This window comes from Myotis myotis, unplaced genomic scaffold, assembly GCF_014108235.1.
Source record: "Myotis myotis isolate mMyoMyo1 unplaced genomic scaffold, mMyoMyo1.p scaffold_m19_p_19, whole genome shotgun sequence".
NCBI lineage: Eukaryota > Metazoa > Chordata > Mammalia > Chiroptera > Vespertilionidae > Myotis > Myotis myotis.
Genome location: NW_023416323.1, coordinates 12983999 through 13005325, shown reverse-complemented (window position 1 = coordinate 13005325; position 21327 = coordinate 12983999). Strand labels below are relative to the sequence as shown.

The 21327-nt window shown below is 43.9% G+C and overlaps 1 protein-coding gene across 3 annotated transcripts in view; it reads left to right on the top strand.

The window, feature by feature from the left end:
• Positions 1-345: 345 nt before the first annotated feature.
• GPATCH1 (G-patch domain containing 1) overlaps positions 346-21327 on the top strand; it is a 56004-nt gene continuing 35022 nt past the window's right edge. For all 3 annotated transcript variants that reach the window (XR_004973670.1, XM_036346552.1, XM_036346551.1), the window contains exons 1-8: positions 346-441; positions 8417-8551; positions 12590-12675; positions 15600-15760; positions 16315-16412; positions 19030-19088; positions 19676-19918; positions 20876-21023. Coding sequence is in view for 2 of the 3 variants with exons in the window: in XM_036346552.1 (XP_036202445.1) it covers positions 369-441; positions 8417-8551; positions 12590-12675; positions 15600-15760; positions 16315-16412; positions 19030-19088; positions 19676-19918; positions 20876-21023 (1003 nt within the window). In the remaining variant the exon portion in view is untranslated. The remainder of the gene's footprint in view (positions 442-8416; positions 8552-12589; positions 12676-15599; positions 15761-16314; positions 16413-19029; positions 19089-19675; positions 19919-20875; positions 21024-21327) is intronic.

Here is a 21327-nt window from a genome sequence, read left to right as displayed (position 1 = left end):
CAGGTCCGCCTCCTGCAGACGGGTTTGAGAACTCCTAGGCACAGATCTGAGGCCAGACTCCAAGCGGTTCTCAACCTGTGGGTCGCGACCCCTTTGGCGGTCCAATGACCCTTTCACAGGGGTCGCCTAAGACCATCCTGCATGTCAGATATTTACATTACGATTCATAACAGTAGCAACATTACAGTTATGAAGTAGCAACAAAAATAATTTTATGGTTGGGTCACAACATGAGGAACTGTATTTAAAGGGCCAGAAGGTTGAGAATCACTGGGCCAGAGGCTTAGGTTTGCGGAGCGGAAAGAGCGGAAGGCTTTTGGCCTGTCGAGGCCCCCGTAGCGAGGGGGCGGGGCCCGGCAGGGAGCAGGATGGCGGCCCGGGACAGTGACAGCGAGGAGGACTTGGTCAGCTATGGGACAGGCTTGGAGCCACTGGAAGAAGGTGCGAGTCTGTTTGGGGTCCAGGATTTGGGGAGAAACGCATAACACTGTGCGGGGCTTGGCTGGCCCGGGGCCAAGACTCCCAACTGCGGGCGCTGGGGACAGCGATGCGAGGCGTGCGGCGAGCTTTCGGGCTCACGTTCTGGAGCGACGGACGAGAGACTCAGGGATGGGAAACAGCAAGATGCCGAGACAAGCTCCTGGGAGAGTGGGGCTGGGTGGTCAGGCAATGTCTTTACGAGGAGAGCGTGTTTGAGGCCAGATTTGAAACAGAGGAAGGAACCAACCGTACGAAGATCTGGGGGAAGAGCATTTCAGGTGGCACGGCAGAGGCAAAGGCTCTGAAGTCGGGGCCAGTTTTGCAGATTGAGGGACAGGCAGGACTGGTGTCGGTGGAGCGGGGAGTGTAGGAGTGTGGGGGAGTTTACACCGGGGAGAGGTGTACATTTTAAAGATTACCTATTTTGAGAATAGGCGTCGGGTTGGGGGTGGGCAAGAGCGAAGCAGGGAGATCAGCGAAAAGAGGTCTGGAGATGATGATGCTTGGACTGGAGTGTTAGCGGTGGCCACGGTGATAAGTCGTGTCCTGGGCCCAGATATACTTTGAAAGCAGAGCTGACAAGCTTGCTGGTGGGATGTAGGGGAGGGCAAGGCAAGCAAGCTTCTCTCCCATGTTCTGGCCTGATCCTCTTAATGACTTGATTTGTTCAGCAAAGTATGTATTGAATGCCCAGTAAGGACTGGTGGCAGTTCTTTCCCTGTGGGGAAGAGGAAGGAAGCATGGCTGGGAGTTCCTTGCAGACCTCCTATTGGTGAGATCTCTTTCCTACCCTGACCACATCCTGCTGGCTGGTTGTACTTCTGGGACATTTCCACTGGCCCTTTTATTACCTATGAACAGTTGTAATCATTAGACACTTCTGCCATATACTGGCCCTGCTGCCATCCTCTGCTTCCGAAAGACGGAGAAAGGCTAGTCTGCTGAAAGCTCTTTGTGTGTTTGAAGACAGCCTTTGAATTTCTTTTAAGGCATCTCTGTACCACGCTTAACATCCTCAGCTCTCTGATACATTCATTTACAGTCCTCTACCCTAATTTGTTAAAGCATTTCTCCAAGTATGGTACCGGAGTGTGGGTAGAACAGGGCCGTCACGACTGTGTCTTTCATTCTAGACTGAATTTCTTTAATACAGTCTAAGATTACATTAGCTTCATTGGAAAATACATCACCCCATGATCTCAAAGAATTTGTTGACAAAGATCCTTTATTTAAAGAGTTTCAAATCTAGTTAAGAGCTGTTAACTTGTTAAGAAATGTTCAAGCCTGTAGATAATTGTTAGAGTTTGAGTTTCTTTGAACCAAACGGGATATGCCTGGAAGCAAGATCTCAACAGACTAAAAAAAATGCCTCCCAAAATGATAGTTTACCAAAATGATCATTTACAAGTGTGGTTTATTATTATTATTATTATTATTATTATTATTATTTGCATTTGGCCTGCCCAGTGTTGCTCAGTGGTTGAGTGTCAACCCATGAACCAGATCATGGTTCGATTCCCTGTCAGGGTACGGGCTCCATCCCCAGTAGTGGGTGTGCAGGAGGCAGCCAATCAATGATTCTCTCTCATCATTGATGTTTCTACCTCTCTCCCCCTCCCTCTCCCTTCCTCTCTCTGAAATCACTGAAAAAAGCATTTGGCCCTGGTCCATGTGGCTCAGTTGGTTGAGCATCTTCCCATGCACCGAAAGGTTGCCAGTTCGATTCCTCATCAGGGCACATGCCCAGATTGTGGGCTCAATCCTGGTCTGGGTGGATGCGGGAGGCAACCAATCAACATTTCTCTTTTATTTTTTTATTTTTATTTTTTTAAAAATATATTTTATTGATTTTTTACAGAGAGGAAGGGAGAGGGATAGAGAGTTAGAAACATCGATGAGGGAGAAACACCGCAGGGATGTGCCCGCAGCCAAGGTACATGCCCTTGACTGGAATCGAACCTGGGACCCCTTCAGTCCTCAGGCCGACGCTCTATCCACTGAGCCAAACCAGCTAGGGCAACATTTCTCTTTTAGATGGGTATTTCTCTCCCTCTCCTTTCTTCTCTCTCTAAAATCAATAAAAACATAAACATTAAAAAAAAAAGGCATTTGGAGTTAAGGAGGGGACCTAAGGAAGATTAAATGAAATTGAGAGAAAGCAAGGTGGGGATTAGATTACAGGGCAGTAACAAGATTATGTGCTCCCTTGAAGGAGGTTACATCTCTGAGGGGTCTGAAAAAAGAGGATTTCTTTGTCATTTCAAAGATGTGTTAACCTAGATACACAAGAATAATGGACAGGGCTTGCTTAAGGCAAAGATAAATCTTCCTAAAAAGTTACATGCTTTGAGTGTGACTACTCACCATGACATGCCTGTTAAGAATTTATGTTCAGATCACCCTATGAGGTCACTGGTCTTGTCAGATTTATTGTAGAACCCCCTTTTCATCCACAGAACGAAAGTACAAGGTTCACAAGTGCAAAAGTATGTGACGGTAGACAGGAAATAACCTATGCAAGCTAGCAGGAAAACTTGAGAAGGTGGCATGGGATCCTTTGGAAACTGGTTTGAACTTAGCTATGCAGGGCAAGGGTTAAATGGGCGTGGTGGTTTATAACCATCTTAGGCAGCTGTTCATATCTATTCTATATTTCTGGTCTCATAGTTGTTTCCTTGTGAAGTGACGTATTGTATGTAAGTCATCAACCACTTGACCTATATTTTTCTAAATGTTCCTGTTTTGATGTTGCACGAAATCTGAAATGAAGCCTAATGGCCTAACCTTGCTTTTGAAGTGGAAGGAAAGGACATTTGATTTGTAGATTTTTTTTCTTTTTTTCTTTTTAAATATATTTTATTGATTTTTTTACAGAGAGGAAGGGAGAGGGATGAGAGAGAAACATCGATCAGCTGCCTCTTGCACACTCCCCGACTGGGGATGTGCCCGCAACCAAGGTACATGCCCTTGGCCGGAATCGAACCTGGGACCTTTCAGTCCGCAGGCCGATGCTCTATCCACTGAGCCAAACCAGTCAGGGCTGTAGATTTTTTTTTTCCAGGGCCTGAAATCATCCTTTAAATTCTCACTATTAGAAGTTTTTAAAAATATACATATATATTTTAATTTTAATTTTATTGATTTTAGATAGAGCAAGGAAAGGAGAACAAGAGAGAGAGAATAAGTCAGTTTGTTGTTCCACTTATTTATGCATTCATTGGTTGGTTCTTGTATGTGCTCTGACCCGGGATCGAACCTACAGCCTTGGTATATAGGGATAATGCTCTGACCAACTGAGCTACCCAGCCAGAAGTTTCTGAGTATTGATTTATTGTTTCCCAAGCACTTTGAAGTTTAAATGCACTCTGAGTACATTTTACATTATAACATACTAGACCCATAATCATTTTTGCTTCCTGCTTTGAAGTCTTAGTGACAGGTTAGACAAACATTGTTAGGGGAAAGACTCCACCACTTAATTAAAGTTGCTGTCCCTGATAGAAAGGTTTATTGGCTGCACTGTCACACACAGACCCAGAGACATCATACGCCCTCTGGCCTGGAAGGAGGCGGGCACCAGTACTTACCTACTCTTTCCTTAGACACTTTCACTTGGCTCTAGAATTGTCACCTCCAGCTCATCCTGTTACCGGAGGGGTGTGTGCCCCAGGTGGGTCTCCTAGGGCTCACTTGTAGTGTGTAGATTCTTGACTTCATGAAGGAAAGATTTCACAACATGAGTCCAGGTAGTTTTGAGAGTATGTTTATTGAAGGTGGGGACAGTGAAATAAAGGAAGGGCTTATGGTAGAAGAAACAACAGGAGAAAGTCAGAGAATAGGGGGCCTTGGAGACAGGTTCAGGGGGTAAGCCTGGATCGAGATGCTGCTACCCACTGCTCCCCTGATTGCAAGGCTTGTGGGGACTCTTAAAGTTTAGGAGACAAAGAGCAAAGATACAAGGCTTGGGTGTGCTCTAGTGAGAGCACACTGTGGAGCCTTTGTCTTGAGGCTTTTTAAGTCTTTTCTTGGCTGGCTGGAATCCTAGGGGAGATCTAAGAGGAGGGTCTTAACAGAATATTCATTAGCTTTCCAGGCGTGTCCTTCAATATGTTGATTCATCAAAATGTGCATATAGACAGGTCAGGGTTATTTTCTGGTTAGTTTTATTTGTAAAGAAGGCATTGAAAAGGGACTGGGACTGAGGCTGGTCTGCCCAGGGACAGTCTGGAAGGTGTAAACCATTTGCTCCTAAGTGTCCTTGGTTAGGGAAGATAAAATCTTGTGATTTATTAGCTGGCTGTAAATTGCTCAAATTATTTGGCCTTGTCTAATTATTTTGTCTCAGTTTCTTTTATTCCACTTGTCAAGGACTTTCCCTAGCTTACTATCCTGCTTCAATCCTGAACACAAATTAGTTTTAGGACCATTTTCCTCCTCCTTGATGCTGTGACTCTCCCACTTAAAACGATCTGGCACAGCTGGTGTGGTTCAGTGGTTGAGCATCGACCTCTGAATCAGGAGGTCACGGTTCGATTCTTGGTCAGGGCACATGGACTCGATCCCCAGTGGGCGTTATGCAGGAGGCAGTCCATCAGTGATACTCTCATCATTGATGTTTCTATCTCTCTCCCTCTCCCTTCTTCTCTGAAATCAATAAAAAAAAAAACTATCTGTGGCTCCCATCACCCATAAGACATATCACAGACCCTGCAGCACCATGTTCAAGGCCTTCTTCATGGTCCTCCCTTCTGGTTTCATGTTACATTCCTTCCCTGCCATCCAGGCAGACTAGACTACTTTCTCAAGACATCTGACATTCCCCTTTTAGGCCTCTGTTGAAAATTGTGTTCGTATTTGCAGCTATCAAATTCTGCTCCTGGTCAGAGTGACGATGATGTTGTGCTCTTTACACACTGTCAGAAGAGTTCCTATACACACAGGTCTCCTCTGCCAGGCTCTGGGCACCCTGGGATCAGGGGTGGAGTTGCATTCAGTATTCCATACGTAGGATCTAGAACAGGGCTGCTTCCATGTGAGGCCCTCAGTAAACTTTCGGTCAGGGGTGAGTGAAGGACAGTATGGGTGGCATCCCTGGCTTGGAAGCAGAGTTGGGATCTGAGTTCAGCTTTGTGCTATTAGCTGTGGACCTCAGGGCAGATACTTAATCAAAGCATCTTTATCAGGGTATGATGAATGAAATAACATGTGTGACAAGAAGGGGTTAGTTATTATTAGTAGCAATAATTATAAGCAGGCCTGGCTAAAATGCCACCTTCTCCCTGGAGTGGTTAAAGGTGGCGCCTCCTCGGGAGTCCTGTGGTTGGCCCTCATCATCTCAGCCATGGGTCCCGAGCAGTTATCTGCAGATCTTGCCTCCCCTTTCAGATCAGAAGCATCTGGAGAACAGAGCAAGACCAGCACCCAGCATTGGGAGGACCTGCCTCTCTCGCATTCACACGATGACTGTTCCCCACAACAAAATGGCAATAGGCGCTAATGTTGAGAAACCCCTCCTTTGCCAAAAATCATGCCAAGTGCACATGCACATGTTTACTGCATTTCTAAGATATGGTGGAAATCTTGGATTGTGGGTCCTAAATTGTCAGTTCTTTAGAGTGAAATGTAATTATAGCTGAAGTTAACTGAGCTTTGCTAAGATCAGATCTCTGAATGTGGTATTTAATTCTCAGCACGAATCTATAAGATAGGCTCTGTTAGTGCCCTTATTTTGTAGTTTCGGAGCTAAGGCTTATGGAGATCAAGTAACTTGCCCAAGTTTACAGAGCTAGCAAGTAACAGGGTACGGGGATTTGAGCCCAGATCTGTTCGTCTTCAAATTCTGTGGGTTACTCTTGACTACCCTCCTGTGGATTATACTCCAGAAATGACCTAGAGACCCCATAAGCTACAAGTAAGAATTTAAGACAGTGAGACTGGAAGTTACTTTACTTTTTTTCTTTTTAAATATATTTTTACTGATTTCAGAGAGGGAGGGAGAGAGAGAGAGAGAGAGAAACATCAATGATGAGAGAGAATCATTGTTCAGCTGCCTCCTGTATGACCCCCACTGGGGATAGAGCCTGCAACCCGGGCATGTGCCCTGACGGGGAATCGAACCCTGACCTCCTGATTCATAGGTTGATGCTCAACCACTAAGCCACGCCAGCCTGGCAAGTTCCTTTACTTTTTGTTCCATCTTCCAGAAGTAGTAACTGGCTTAATTATTGAAGTAACAAGTACACATGAACTTTAGGACACATCTTACCTATTGTGAATAATAATAATAATAATGGTAATAATAATAATAGTACTACCTCGTACTTTAAAAGTATTTATTGTGGCCAAAACCGGTTTGGCTCAGTGGATAGAGCGTCGGCCTGCGGACTGAAGGGTCCCAGGTTCGATTCCGGTCAAGGGCATGTACCTGGGTTGCGGGCATATCCCCAGCGGGGGATGTGCAGGAGGCAGCTGATCGATGTTTCTCTCTCATCGATGTTTCTGGCTCTCTATCTCTCTCCCTTCCTCTCTGTAAAAAATCAATAAAATATATTTTAAAAAAAAAAATAAAAAATAAAAGTATTTATTGTGTGTCCCTCTTCTTGTTAAGCACTTCACAGGCATTATCTTATTTAATTTGCATAACAATCATATGATATAGTTATTACTATTAGTGTCATCCCCATTTTATTTTTTAAATTTATTTAAAATTTGTTTTTATTGATTTTTAGAGAGAGAGGAAAGGAGAGGGAGAGAGAGAAACATCTATCGGCTGCCCCCGCACGCCCCCTACTGGGGATTGAGCCTGCAACTCAAACAAGTGCCCTGAAGGGAATTGAACCAACAACTTCGTGGTTCATGGGTTGACGCTCAACCACAAAGCCACACCTGACGGGCTCATCCCTGTTTTACAGATGAGGAAATTGAGGCACAGAGAGGTTAAGATGATTAAGTCCCAGTGCTAGTAAATGTGGAATTCCAGAGAGCTGTGACTCTCAACCCTGTGCCCTTAACTATTGTATGACTTGCTTTCTGTATTGAATGTTTGAAACTAACTTGATGGTTACTTTTATTTTAAATAGATTCAGAATTTTGAATTTGAGTTGATAAAACATATAAGTTCCTTTCTGCTTGTGTGACATAGCAACCCAACCCCTTTCAGCAAAATAGGAAAAGGAGTGAGTTTAAAGAATAGTAACTATAGCCCTAGCTGGTTTGCTCAGTGGATAGAGCGTTGACTGCAGACTGAAGGGTTCCAGGTTCGATTCCGGTCAAGGGCACATGCCCAGGTTGGGGGCTCTATCCCCAGTAGAGGGTGTGCAGGAGGCAGCCGATCAATGATTCTCTCTCATCTCTCCCTCTTCCTTCCTCGCTGAAATCAATAAAAATATATTTAAAAAAAGAATAGTAACTATAGAATCAGAAGATTCCCAGAAATAAGGAAACTTAAGATTTGGAAAAAATGGGCAATACCTAAGGAAAAATTCTGGAGTTGGGAATGATATGAAGTTCTAGAAGAGACATAGAAGTATTTTTTCTGTTGCAGACTTATGCCTGCCATGTGCCACACCAGCAATTTGCCTCCTTCACTGCCAGCAGATTTTTTTTCCATCTATTTGTATTCTCCTCCTTGGCCAATATAATTCAGTTTTCATAATGAAAGTTAGTGGGAAAAGCCGGCCATTTTTTCTAAAAAATATTTCTAATATAAATAAAAGACATCTATAATTGCTTTAGAGTATAAAGAAACTTGGTAAAATTAATACTTCCTAAGCTATATAAGCTAGTGAAGTCTAGGAATAGGAATGTAATTAAAATTACTATATTTGATGTTACCGGAAGTGAACAATTTATTATATTTAAGAAATGACATCTTCCTTAATTTTTTTTCTAATCCACTATCCCCATTCTTCTTTCTCATTCAAAATATTTTTTTTAGGTGAGAGACCAAAGAAGCCAACTCCTCTTCAGGATCAGACTGTCAGAGATGAAAAAGGAAGGTATAAGCGGTTTCATGGAGCCTTCAGTGGAGGGTTTTCTGCTGGGTACTTCAACACTGTCGGCTCAAAAGAAGGTATGATTTTCCTACTTACAGCTATATTCTTGCTAAAGCAAGTGATTGAAATGTCACAAGATTCTCGTCTCCCTACCTCTCTTTTTAAAAAACTTATTATAACATTTTAGTACATACATTGTACACTTTTGTCTTCTCTCAACATTTGGAATGTTTCCAGACTCAGGTTTGATTGATTGCAACCTGAAGATGAGTTTTTTTCACTAACATAAACTATAACTGGATGATAAAATGATGATAATGACTTCCGTTTTACATTGCATCTTGCCATGCACAAAGTACTCTCACACAGATCCACTCGGTTAATCACTGTCTCACACGGCTCAGTGACTAAGGAGGGCAGGTGTCACAGTCGTTTTGCAGGTGAAGCTGAGGATCAGACTCCGCTATCCTGACATGGGACCAAGCCCTCACCTGTCAGTACATGCTCTCAACCTGGAGAAAATCTGTTACATTTTTCACATGGTGCAATGTAATATATTCTGCATTCATTAAAGTAATGTATGTTTTTTAATGTTTTAACATAGAAACTGGAGGAAAAATGGTTTGTATATCTCAGATATGAATAGAAGATGGACTAATTAACTCATGTAGGAATTAAGAACAAGATAGGACAGATTTTATGTGTATATATATATTTATTTATTTATTTATAAAAAAAATAAGTTTTAATATAGCCAGTAATACTATAACTATATATGTTGTTAGATGGATACTAGATTATCAGGGGATTACTTCATAAATTATATAAATGTCTAACTACTATGCTGTACACCTGAAATTAATATAATATTGTATGTCAACTATAATTGGAAAGTAAATTAATTAAAAAATAACTTGTACACAACAACAGTGGTAAAATAAAGATGAAAAGTAATGCAGGAAAGAAAGAAAAAGAACCATGTAAAAAAATGGTTGGTGTAAATAAGATGTTAAAGCTCAGTATTCAGGGCCTAACCGGTTTGGCTCAGTGGATAGAGCATCGGCCTGCGGACTCAAGGGTCCCAGGTTCGATTCCGGTCAAGGGCATGTACCTTGGTTGCGGGTACATCCCCAGTGGGGAGAGTGCAGGAGGCAGCTGATCGATGTTTCTCTCTCATCGATGTTTCTAACTCTCTATCCCTCTCCCTTCCTCTCTGTAAAAAATCAATAAAATATATTTAAAAAAAAAAAAAAGCTCAGTATTCAGAATGTGTAAAGATCAGTTCAGTAGGCAAATGATCAAAGTATTTGAACAGTTTACTTCAGGTAAGATAGAATACTACCAGTATATGGAATATTTAGCTTTATTTTTTTTAAAAAAACAAATTAAGATAACTAAACCAAATTAAGACACTATGAAAATAGCACATTATTACAATGTTTAAAATGGCAGTAGGGTTTGTGAAGAAGGAAGCACACAAATACATTGCTGATTATTATAATTATGGCTGTGTTGCAATTTACAATAGCTAAGATCTGGAAACAGCCCAAGTGCCCATCAGTAGATGAGTGGATAAAAAAAGCTGTGGTACATTTACACAATGGAATACTATGCAGCAGTGAAAAAGAAGACTCTCTTACCCTTTGAGACAGCATGGATGGACCTGGAGAGCATCATGCTAAATGAAATAAGTCAGTCAGAGAAAGACAAGTATCACATGATCTCACTCATATGTAGAATCTAATTAACAAAATAAACGGATGAATGGAGTGGATCCAGAGACATGGAAGCATGGAACAGAGCAGAATCTCTAGTGGATGGGAGGTGATCATATATGCATATATGCATAATCCATGGATGTAGACAGTGGAGTAGTGGGGGGCTGGGGAGGGGGAGTGGGTGGAAGTGGGTTGGAGGGGGTCGATAGGGGAAAAAGCGGGACATATGTAATACTTTCAACAATAAAGATTAAAAAATAATAATAAAATTAAATCTTTCAATTATGAAGAAGAATATAATTATGGCTATGTTGCATATTATAATTAAAAGGAAGGACCAGTTCAAATGATTACGCAGGTAGACTGTGATATGTTAATATACTGAAATAGCTCTTTACCATTAGGAGCGACAGATTCAAGGACTCTGCAGAAATAGGGGAAAGACTACAGAAATCGAAAGTGGAGGAAGGTGCTGGCCCACGGTATTGCCCAAGAGAGCAGATTCTTACTCTCCTGGGAAATCAATCTCCCAGGTTGACCCAGAAACCTGCTCCACCCATCTGCCAATAGTAGATAGCCCGTACTCCTCAGCAAGAATTGTAAGATATCAGAAAGTAGAGAAATCTGTCACTCTTAGAGAAATCTAAAGAAGCTTATCTGCAGAGGGTTACAGATGCATTTGATGGCCAGAGCATTCTCTCTCTTTAGTCAGGGCACATGCTTAGTGACTGTGGATGGGGAACAGGACGGTTAGTTATAGGACTCAGGTGTTTGATGGAATTGGGGGCCTGCTATGGCCATTGCCTGCCCTTAGCCAGTGGTTCTCAACCTTGGCTGCACATTAGAATCACCTGGGAATCTTTTTAAAATCCTGATTTCTGGGCCTCATCCTCCGGAAATTCTGTTTCTTTGTTACGGGGTGGGGCCACAACATTAGTAACAAAAAAAACAGAATTTCCGGAGGATGAGGCCCAGAAATCAGGATTTTTTTTTTAATTTTTATTTATTTATTTATCTTTAAATTCTTTATTAGTTAAGGTATTACAAATGTGTCCTCATACCCCCATTAACCCCCATCCTCCCCTCCCCCCCTCCCACTCATGCTCTCATCCCCCTGTTGTCCATGTCCATTGGTTTGGATTATATGCATGCATACAAGTCCTTTGGTTGATCTCTTCCGCTTACCCCCACCCTCCCCTACTTTCCCTCTGGGGATTAATAGTCTGATCGCTGTTTCTCTGTCTTTGGATCTGTCTCTGTTAGAAATCAGGATTTTAAAAAGATTCCCAGGTGATTCTAATGTGCAGCCAAGGTTGAGAACCACTGCCTTAGACCAAAGTCCTTGGGTTAGGCACCCTGAATGTTATTTGCATTGCTTTTGTAACTTTCTCTTTTGCCATTCTTTCTTGGCTGACTGTACCTTGACATATTGTTTCTTTTAATTTTTTTAAAAAAAATATTTTATTGATTTTTTACAGAGAGGAAGGGAGAGGGATAGAGAGTCAGAAACATCGATGTGAGAGAAACATCGACCAGCTGCCTCCTGCACGCCCCCCACTGGGGATGTGCCCGCAACCAAGGTACATGCCCTTGACTGGAATCGGACCCGGGATCCTTCAGTCTGCAGGCTGACGCTCTAGCCACTGAGCCAAACCGGTCAGGGCTAGGGTTAAAATTTTAATTAAAAAAAATATGTTTTTGTTGATTTTTAGAGAGAGAGAAATAGAAACATCAATGAGAAGCATCAACATTGATCAGCTACCTTCTGTACACCCCATACTGGGAGTCCAGCCTGCAACCTGGGCATGTGCCCTGACCAGGAATTCAACCAGTGACCTCCTGGCTCCTAAGTCAATGCTCAACCACTGAGCCACACTGGCTGGGCCTAAAATTTTAATTTCTTATTGAATTTATTGAATATGTTTGGGTGACTGATTAATAAAATTATGTAGGTTTCAGATGTACAATTCTATAATACATCATCTGAATATTGTGTTTTGTGTTCACCAGACATATTGTTAATTTGATATGCTAATTTGTCAGTGTAAGTTGCTGTTCTGCTGGTCTCATAGTGGTCCTGCCTTCTATGGTGACCTTGAAGCTTTCTGGTCAGATCTACTTGTGTCCTTTTCAGTTTAACTATCCATGTGTAATTTGATTTTACTTGGTTCCAATTTTTTATGGGGAAGCCTCACTGTATACACTAAGTTCTGACAACAAGGGGTATGGGGCTTATAAGTTTATGTGGAATAATTACATCTGTATGAGCAGTGAGATGGGAAGTAGCCAGGAGTTTGTAGTTATTGGGGCTTTCAAGTCCATACATGTTATTTAATTATTTAGTTATAAGCCAAATGCTACCTAGGATTGTAATGTTCTAAACTCTTTTCTTTGAAGGATGGACACCCTCTTCCTTTGTGTCTTCACGACAGAACAGAGCAGACAAATCTGTTCTTGGTCCGGAAGATTTTATGGATGAAGAGGTGGGTGCGCAGAATTTTAATTCCAGTTAGTTTGTAATTAGTTGGTGTAGCACCTTCACCTTCCTCAGAAAGTTCAGTGTCTGATTTCCTCTTTGTTTGTAAGGTTTTATCTTTTAAGTACTTGGATTATAGTGCCCTGTGTATCACTGGATTCTCATTCATTAGAGCAGCATCTTACGATGGGGGTAGTTTCTAAAGACAAGAAGGGGATGCTGGGCCAGCATGGCTCAGTGGTTGAGCATCAACCTATGAACCAGGAGGACACAGTTCGATTCCTGGTCAGGGCACATACCCGGGTGGCCAGTTCGATCCTTAGTGTGGGGCATGCAGGAGGCAGCCAATCAGTAATTCTCTCTCATCATTTATGTTTCCATCTCTCTCTCCCTCTCCCTCTCTGAAATCAATAAAAATATATTTTTAAAAAAGCATGTAGGAGAGCCCTTCCTGGATAGCTCAGTTGGTTGGAGCTTACACCCAGGGTTTCAGGTTCCACTCCACTGCAATAAAACGAATATGGGAATAAAGCAAGTCATGTGAAATTCTTGGTTTTCCAGTACATATAAAAGTTATGTTTTTACTCTACCAGAGTCTATAAATGTGCAATAGCATTATTTCTTTTAAAAAATTACATACCTTAATTAAAAAATACTTTATTGCTAAAAAATGTTAACCATCATCTGAGGCTGTTGGAAAAATGGCACCACTAGACTTGCTCAATGTAAGGTTGCCACAAATTTTCAATTTGTAAAAAATGAAATACCTGCAAAGGACAGTAAAGTGAAGTACAACAAAACAAGGAATTCCTGTACAGGCAAATTTATTTGAAAAAGCCTGTTACCTCAAAAGTGAATTCATTGAGCCAAGTCTCCAGCCTTTCACAGTAACTCACGCACACTGCAGTTTGAGCAGTGAGTGCTAGAGAAAGGAGTGTGCAGGCACCTGGGCCTATTGTTTTTTTTTTTGTTTTGTTTTTTTTTATTGATTTCAGAGAGGAAGGGAGAGGGAGCGCTAGAAACATCAATGATAAGAGAGAATCATTGATCGGCTGCCTCCTGCACACTCCATACTGGGGATCGAGCCCACAACCTGGGCACATGCCCTGACCAGGAATCGAACCATGACGTCCTTGTTCATAGGTTGACGCTCAGCCACTGAGCCCTGCCAGCGGGCCCAGACTCTCTTCTCAGTCATCTTCTGCATGCCAGCTTGTTCTTACACTAGATTGTCTCATGGTTGCAAGGTGGCTGCAGGAGTTCCCAGGGGCACAGCCACGATGACATTATTTAGTAGAAGAAAGACTTTCTTCTTGGTATCTTTTCTTTTGATCAAAGAAACTATTTACATAAATCTTCCAGTGAATTTTCCCTCCCATCTGCTTGGACAAATTGATCTACATGCTTATTCTTAAAAAAATAAAAAAATATGTACTGATTTTAGAGAGAAAGAAAGGGAGAGAAACATCCATTTGTTGTCCCACTTATTTATGCATGCATTGTTTGACTCTTGTATGTGCCCTGACTTGGGATCCAGCCTGCAACCTTGGCTTATTGGGATGATGCTCTAATTGAGCTACTCAGCCACGGCTACATGCGCAGTCCTAAAGCAAGGGAAATGGGATCAAAATGACTGGCTTGATCCAGTGATCAAGACATGAACCCCCATTCCCTAACTCTCCCCCCACCCTAGCCTACACACACCAGGGAGCAGGTGCCTATACCCATGGTCAGGAAACTGCGGCTCGCGAGCCACATGTGGCTCTTTGGCCCCTTGAGTGTGGCTCTTCCTAAGCCTTAGGAGTACCCTAATTAAGTTAATAACAATGTACCTACCTATATAGTTTAAGTTTAAAAAATTTGACTCACAAAAGAAATTTCAATCGTTGTACTGTTGATATTTGGCTCTGTTGACTAATGAGTTTGCTGACCACTGGCCTATACAATTTCTGGGTGCTGTGGGGAAAGAGGTAGGGGCAATGACTGTTGGACAGGCAGCCAACAGTAAATGCAAAAGCACTTAACTCAGGGCCGGGCATATAGGTGCTCATGAATGCTTGTTGGCTGTGACTCTAAGATTTGCCCCCTTCACGCCGACCTCTGAAATATTGCCTGAGAAGAATTAGGTCCTTCCTGTTTTCCTAGCTTGGTAGTGCTCCTTGTGGCCTCACTGAGTAGCCACTATAGTGTCCCTGTCCTTGTGTTGTGGCAGAATGCACGGGAGAACGATCAGCCAGCACTCTGAGGGAGGAAAGTTTAACCTTTATTTCGCAGATCTGCTAGTCCAGGGGAATTCCGGATCCAAAGCCTGAACTGAACTCGTGGGGAGGCTCTGGCCTATATATCTCCTCCTGTGGCGAGCCCCTGAGGGTCCCTGCAGCTCCACCCTAGTCAGCTGTGGCGGGGCCCTGGGGTTAGGCTCTGCAGTTCTGCCCAAGTCAGTCAGAGTGGGGAAGTAAGACTGCATTTTTAACCAGATATTGAACTAGGTTGCAAGCCCCCCATTTTCCTTTTCACGTGGCCACTGGCCTTATGTGAGGGTAACAAAGTCAGTGTGTGAAGTCAGCCGCTCACCTGATCCCAAACTCAGTTTTGTGGTTTTAACTTTTTGTGTGTTTTTTGTTAATCCTCACCTGAGAATATTGTTCATTTGATTTTTAGATAGGGTGGAAGGGAGAGGGAAAGGAGAGAGAGAGAAATATTGATGTGAGAGACACATCCATTGGTTGTCTTTTGTATGCACCCCGACCAGGGCCAAGGATCGAACCTGCAACCCAGGTACGTGCCCTTGGCTGGGAATTGAACCTGAGAACGGCCCAACACTGAACATTGTCCAGGGCTTAACTTTTTTAAAGAACTAAAGCTACGTGATGCATCATGTTTAATCACTTCTCTAATAATGAAATAATTTTGTTTGATTTTTTTTTAAAGGATCTTAGTGAATTTGGGATCGCACCTAAAGCAATTGTTACCACAGATGATTTTGCTTCCAAAACCAAAGATAGAATACGAGAAAAGGCCAGGCAGTTAGCAGCTGCTACTGCCCCTATTCCTGGAGCCACTCTGCTTGATGACTTCATAACGCCAGCAACGTGAGAAGAATTTAATTTTGACTTTTCTGATCTTGAAATTACTGCTTTGCATATATATGATGATCTTACTTAGGGAAAGCTTGGTTGCAAGTAGGATAAGCCTTCTTAGCCTAACTTGAGTGCAAAGGGGGGTTTTCCCAAAAGGGTCTTGCATTGTTAGTGCATGGAGTGCTCTAGATCTCCAACCTCATTCTACTCTCTCATTCTGCTTACCTCCATGTTCTGCTCCTGGGCACGTGGCCTGATATGACAGCCTTAAATGTCATGGTTTCCCAGGCCCCATGCTTGACAAGGACCATCTGGAGTTCCTATGTGCCCATTCTGGGCCCAGGAGAAAAGACATCTCATCAACTTCCCCAGGTCAGACATACACCCCAAGTCCAGTCATCCAAAGCACGTCCAGAATGGCAAGGCCATGCAGTTTTAACATGAATGGGGGGAAGGGTTCAAGTAGGAAAAGATTATGAGCTAGGCAGGAACTCAAAGGCTGCTCACTTCCTACTGTTATCTAGTGTTATAAAAAGAAGTTCATTTTTAATGCCTTGATATCCTAGATTATCTGTTGGTTTTGAATTGCTAAGAAAAATGGGTTGGAAAGAAGGACAAGGAATTGGTCCTCGAGTAAAGAGAAGACCACGCCAACAAAAACCTGGTATGTATATTGATTGTCATTAACCCTAATCCTAATACTTTTTAAAAAAATTATTGATTTAGAGAGAGAGGAAGAGAGAAACATTGATTTGTTGTTCCACTTATTTATGCATTCATTGGTTGATGCTTGTATGTGCCCTGATTAGGGATCGAACCCACAACCTTGGGGTATCCTATCTAATAAAAGAGAAACATGGTAATTAGCATACGACTGCTACCCTTCCCATTGGCTAATCAGGGCGATATGCAAATTAACTGCCAGCCAAGATGGCGGCCAGCAGCCAGGCAGCTTGAAACTAACATGAGGTTTGCTTGCTTCAGTGACGGAGGAAACCAACGTTCCCTGCCTGCCTTGCGGGCCTCTGAGCCTGTAGTTTGAAACATTGTAATAAATATAGAAGCTAAACAAAACCCCAGAAACCTGCTTTCAGCCAGCTGGGATCTCAGAGCTGGAGTTGATACATTGTTTCGATTATAGAACCCAAACAAACCAGATACCTGCTTTCAGCAGCAGAGGCCTCAGAGCTGGAGCCAGAGCTAAAGCTGGCCCAGAATAAAAAGAAAAAAAGGAGCAGTTGGGAGCTTCAGCCCTCAGCCCCTCACCCAGACTGGCCAGGCACCCCAGTGGGGACCCCCACCCTGAAGGGTGTGTGACCAGCTGCAAACAGCCATCATCCCCTCACCCAGGCTGGCCAGGCACTCCAATGGGGACCCCCACCCTGATCCAGGACACCCTTCAGGGCAAACCAGCCAGCCCCACCCATGCACCAGGCCTCTATCCTATATAGTAAAAGGGTAATATGCCCCCCAGCACCGGGATCAGCATGACAGGGGGCAGCGCCCAAACCCCCTGATCACCCTGCGGCTCTGTGTGTGACAGGGGGCGGGGCCACAACCTCCCTATCCACCCTGTTCTGTTCGTGACAGCGGAAGGCGCCCCAACCTCCTGATCAGCCCTTCTCTGTGCCTGATACGGGGGAGCTCCCCAACCCCCTGATCGCCCTGCGGCTCTTTGTGTGACAGGGTGCGGCGCCCCAACCCTCCCCTCCCCCACGGGCCCTGCTCTGTGTGTGACAGGGTAGAGCCATAACCTCCTCATCGGCCCTGCCCTGAGTGTGAGAGTGGTGGCGCCCCAACCCCCTCCCCCCCCACGGGCCCTGCTCTGTGTGTGATGGGGTAGAGCCATAACCTCCCCATCGGCCCTGCCCTGAGTGTGAGAGTGGTGGCGCCCCAACCCCCTGATCGGCCCTGCTCTGTGGGTGATAGAGGGTGGCGCCCCAACCCCCTGATCCACCCTGCTCTGTGTATGACAGGGGGCGGTGCCCCAACCCCCCTGTCGGCCCTACCCTGAGCGTGACTGAGGGTGGAATCACAACCTCCTGATCGCCCTGCTCTGTGCATGAAGGGGGCGGCGCCCCAACTCCCCAATCGGCCCTGCTCTGAGCCCGACCAGGTGCTGCACCTAGGGATTGGGCCTGCCCTCTGCCACCCGGGAGCAGGCCTAAGCCAGCAGGTCCTTATCTCCCGCGGGGTCCCAGACTGCGAGAGGGCACAGGCCAGGCTGAGGGACCCCCCTTTCCCCCCGAGTGCACAAATTTTTGTGCACCAGGCCTCTAGTCGGGACATGATGCTCTAACCAACTGAGCTACCCAACCAGGGCCCTAATACTTTTTTTTTTTTTTTTTTTTTAGTATATTTTATTGATTTTTTACAGAGAGGAAGGGAGAGGGATAGAGAGTTAGAAACATCGATGAGAGAGAAACATCGATCAGCTGCCTCCGGCACACCTCCTACTGGGGATGTGCCCGCAACCCAGGTACATGCCCTTGACCAGAATCGAACCTGGGACCCTTCAGTCCGCAGGCCGATGCTCTATCCACTGAGCCAAACCAGTTTCGGCCCTAATACTTTTTTTAAAAAATGTTTTTATTGATTTTTAGAGAGAGAGGAAGGGAGAGGGATAGAGAAATAGAAACATCAATGACAGAGAAACATCATTAATCAGCTGCCTCCTGCATGCCCCCCTATTGGGGATCTAGCCCGAAACCCAGACATGTGCCCTGACCAGGCATCGAACTGGTGACCTCTTGGTTCCTGGGTCAGCGCTCAACCATTGAGCCACACCAGCCAGGCCCTAATATTTTGTAATGGCTACATTTTTCTAGAAATAAAATTGCTGGGTGGCATGCAGGTGTTTTAAGGCTTTTTGTGTGTAGTGTGAAATAGCTTTCTGGAAGAATTGTATTAGTTTACATTCCTATCAGGAGCATATGAAACTGTTTCCTGCTTCTGCCAAAACTGTGTCACAATTTAACAGGATTATTTTCTATTTCTTGCCCTTGGTCTCCCCAGCCAGACTATGAACTCTTAGAAACAGCAATAATTATTTTAGGTTCTCCCTAGTGCTGGAGGAGTAGTGGTTACTCACTTCGCGCATTGTTGCCAGAGAGTGGATGGGCAAGGACTGGGGGAAAACACTTTCTGAGTGATCAGTCTCCAACCCTAGAGCTGTAGCGCCTTTTACAAGGGCAGCCATGCACCTCTAAGAGTTTCAGAAGCTTGGATTTCTGTATTTTTCAGTTGCTCATGACTGATGCATTTGAAATCTCTTTGTATAGATCCTGGAGTGAAAATCTATGGCTGTGCATTACCTCCGGGAGGCTCAGAAGGATCTGAGGTATTATACGGGATGACTGTAGCATTTGTTATTTCATGAAGGTGAAATTTTACAAATTGATTAAAATAAATATATATATAATTGATTTTTTTAGAGAGAAAGGGAAAGGGAGAGAGAGATAGAAACATTGATGAGAGAGAAACATTGACCAGCTGCCTCCTGTATGCCTCCTACTGGGGATCCAGCTGGCAACCTGGGCATGTGCTCTGACCAGGAATTGAACTGATGACCTCTGGTTTATGGGTTGATCCTCAACCACTGAGTCACACCTGCCAAGCCAGAAACAATTTTTGAAATGAATCGTATCCCATTGCAGTGAAATACCCATACCCTAAAACTATCCTCATAAGGTCAGATAATGTATTCATCAATATGCCTGCCAGCACCATAGATATACCAAGTCTGTTAAAATGGAATTGCTTGTGTTGGTATCATTTGTTCAGGGACTTGATGTAGTGATTTGTAATAGTGGAAATTAAAGTTTGGTAAATGTTCTGTTTGGAATTAATCACTGCATTTGAAAATAGTATTTTATAAGCTTACTTTGCGCCAGCAAGTGACTCACCTTCATTCCACTTTTTAAATAGGATGAAGATGATGACTACCTGCTAGAAAATGTGACCTTTGCACCCAAGGATGTCATGCCTGTGGATTTCACACCTAAAGATAATGTACATGGACTGGCTTACAAGGGTCTGGATCCCCAGCAAGCGTTGTTTGGAGCTTCAGGAGAACATCTTAATCTTTTCAGTGGGAGACCCGAGGGAGCCAGCAATCTTCTTGGAGATATTGGAGTGAATAAAGGGAGAAAGTTGGGAATTTCAGGCCAGGTAAGTGCTTCTGTCTTATAAACAAGGAGCTCTTGGCAAATGAGAATACTCCTCATTATATTTGCCCCGTAGTCGGGCACTCATTATTGACTGACTGCATGAAGACCCCCGAGTGGTCACATTTTCCTTTGGGCCTGTTCTGAAGATATGTGAAGGATACCTGCGTGATTTTAATATTTACTGCTGAGGTCCTGGAGCCTGTGTTCTTGGTGGAGTTTGTGTGTTCCCAGGAGTGAGGACTACTTTTTCACACTCTTGTGGGGCTGAGCAGAAAACCACACTTACCCTTTTGGTTTAGTTAATAGTTGAATTTCAGTCTGCTGCTCCAAACTCAGGTCCAAGTTTGACTACCTCCTGGACTATTTCCTAGTGCCACCAGCCCTAAGTTGGGAGTGTAGGTGTAAGTTTCCCATGGGAGACTTGCTTTGCATCTTTGAGGAGATGGAAAGCTTTTCCTGACTGCCTGTCCTCTCAAATTGATTCAGAGGTTCTTTCCTAAATTACATTTAGAAAATGTCATTATTGTTTTTTCCAGTTCTTTTAACAGAAAGGGATACTTGGAGATCATTTCCCACAAAGATTAGGAGTTCTTACAGTGGCTATTACAGTAGTGGTGGTCTCCAGACCCTGGTCACCAGCTCTGTCCCAGTCATACTGAACAGCAGATGAACACTCTTCCTTTCTCCATTAGAGGCCCCATTCCCCTCCTGCACTGCTGCTTGTGTGCATTCTTCATTCCTCTGCCCGTGCTAGGACCCAGACCCATAGCTGCTGCTGGGCGTGGCATTCACATCTAAAGGACTTGAGTCTCTGCATTAATCAGGGTCTCCCATTTGCTTCTCACTTGGTGCTTTTACAGTGCTAATGTGGTCTGTTCAATTACATTGTTAGAGTAGCTTTATCCTTCAGTGCAGACACTCCAAACCTGTAATTGCTGTTTGAAACCTTGTTTTGAAGGCTTTTGGTGTTGGTGCCCTGGAAGAGGAAGATGATGATATCTATGCCACAGAAACTCTATCCAAGTATGACACCATTTTGAAGGATGAGGAGCCTGGAGATGGACTGTATGGCTGGACAGCGCCCAAGCAGTATCAAAGTCAGAAAGGTGATTCCATAGACCCACAGCTGATGGGAGGATCAGTGTGAGGTTATCAGGAAGAAGGGATGGCAAGCTTGATACTGCAGTGTCAGCCTCCAAGGAGTAGGGGGCTGTTGGTCAGAGATGCAGATTGAGAAACAAAGTTAGAAGAAGAGAGGCCCAATGTGGAAAGTAAGACAGGATTTAGAATGGGTCACAGCTGCCAGGCCGGTGTGGCTTAGTGGTTGAGCATCGACCCATGCACCAAGAGGTCACCGGTTTGATTCCTAGTAGGGGACATGCAGGAGGTAGCTGGTGTTTCTATCTCTCC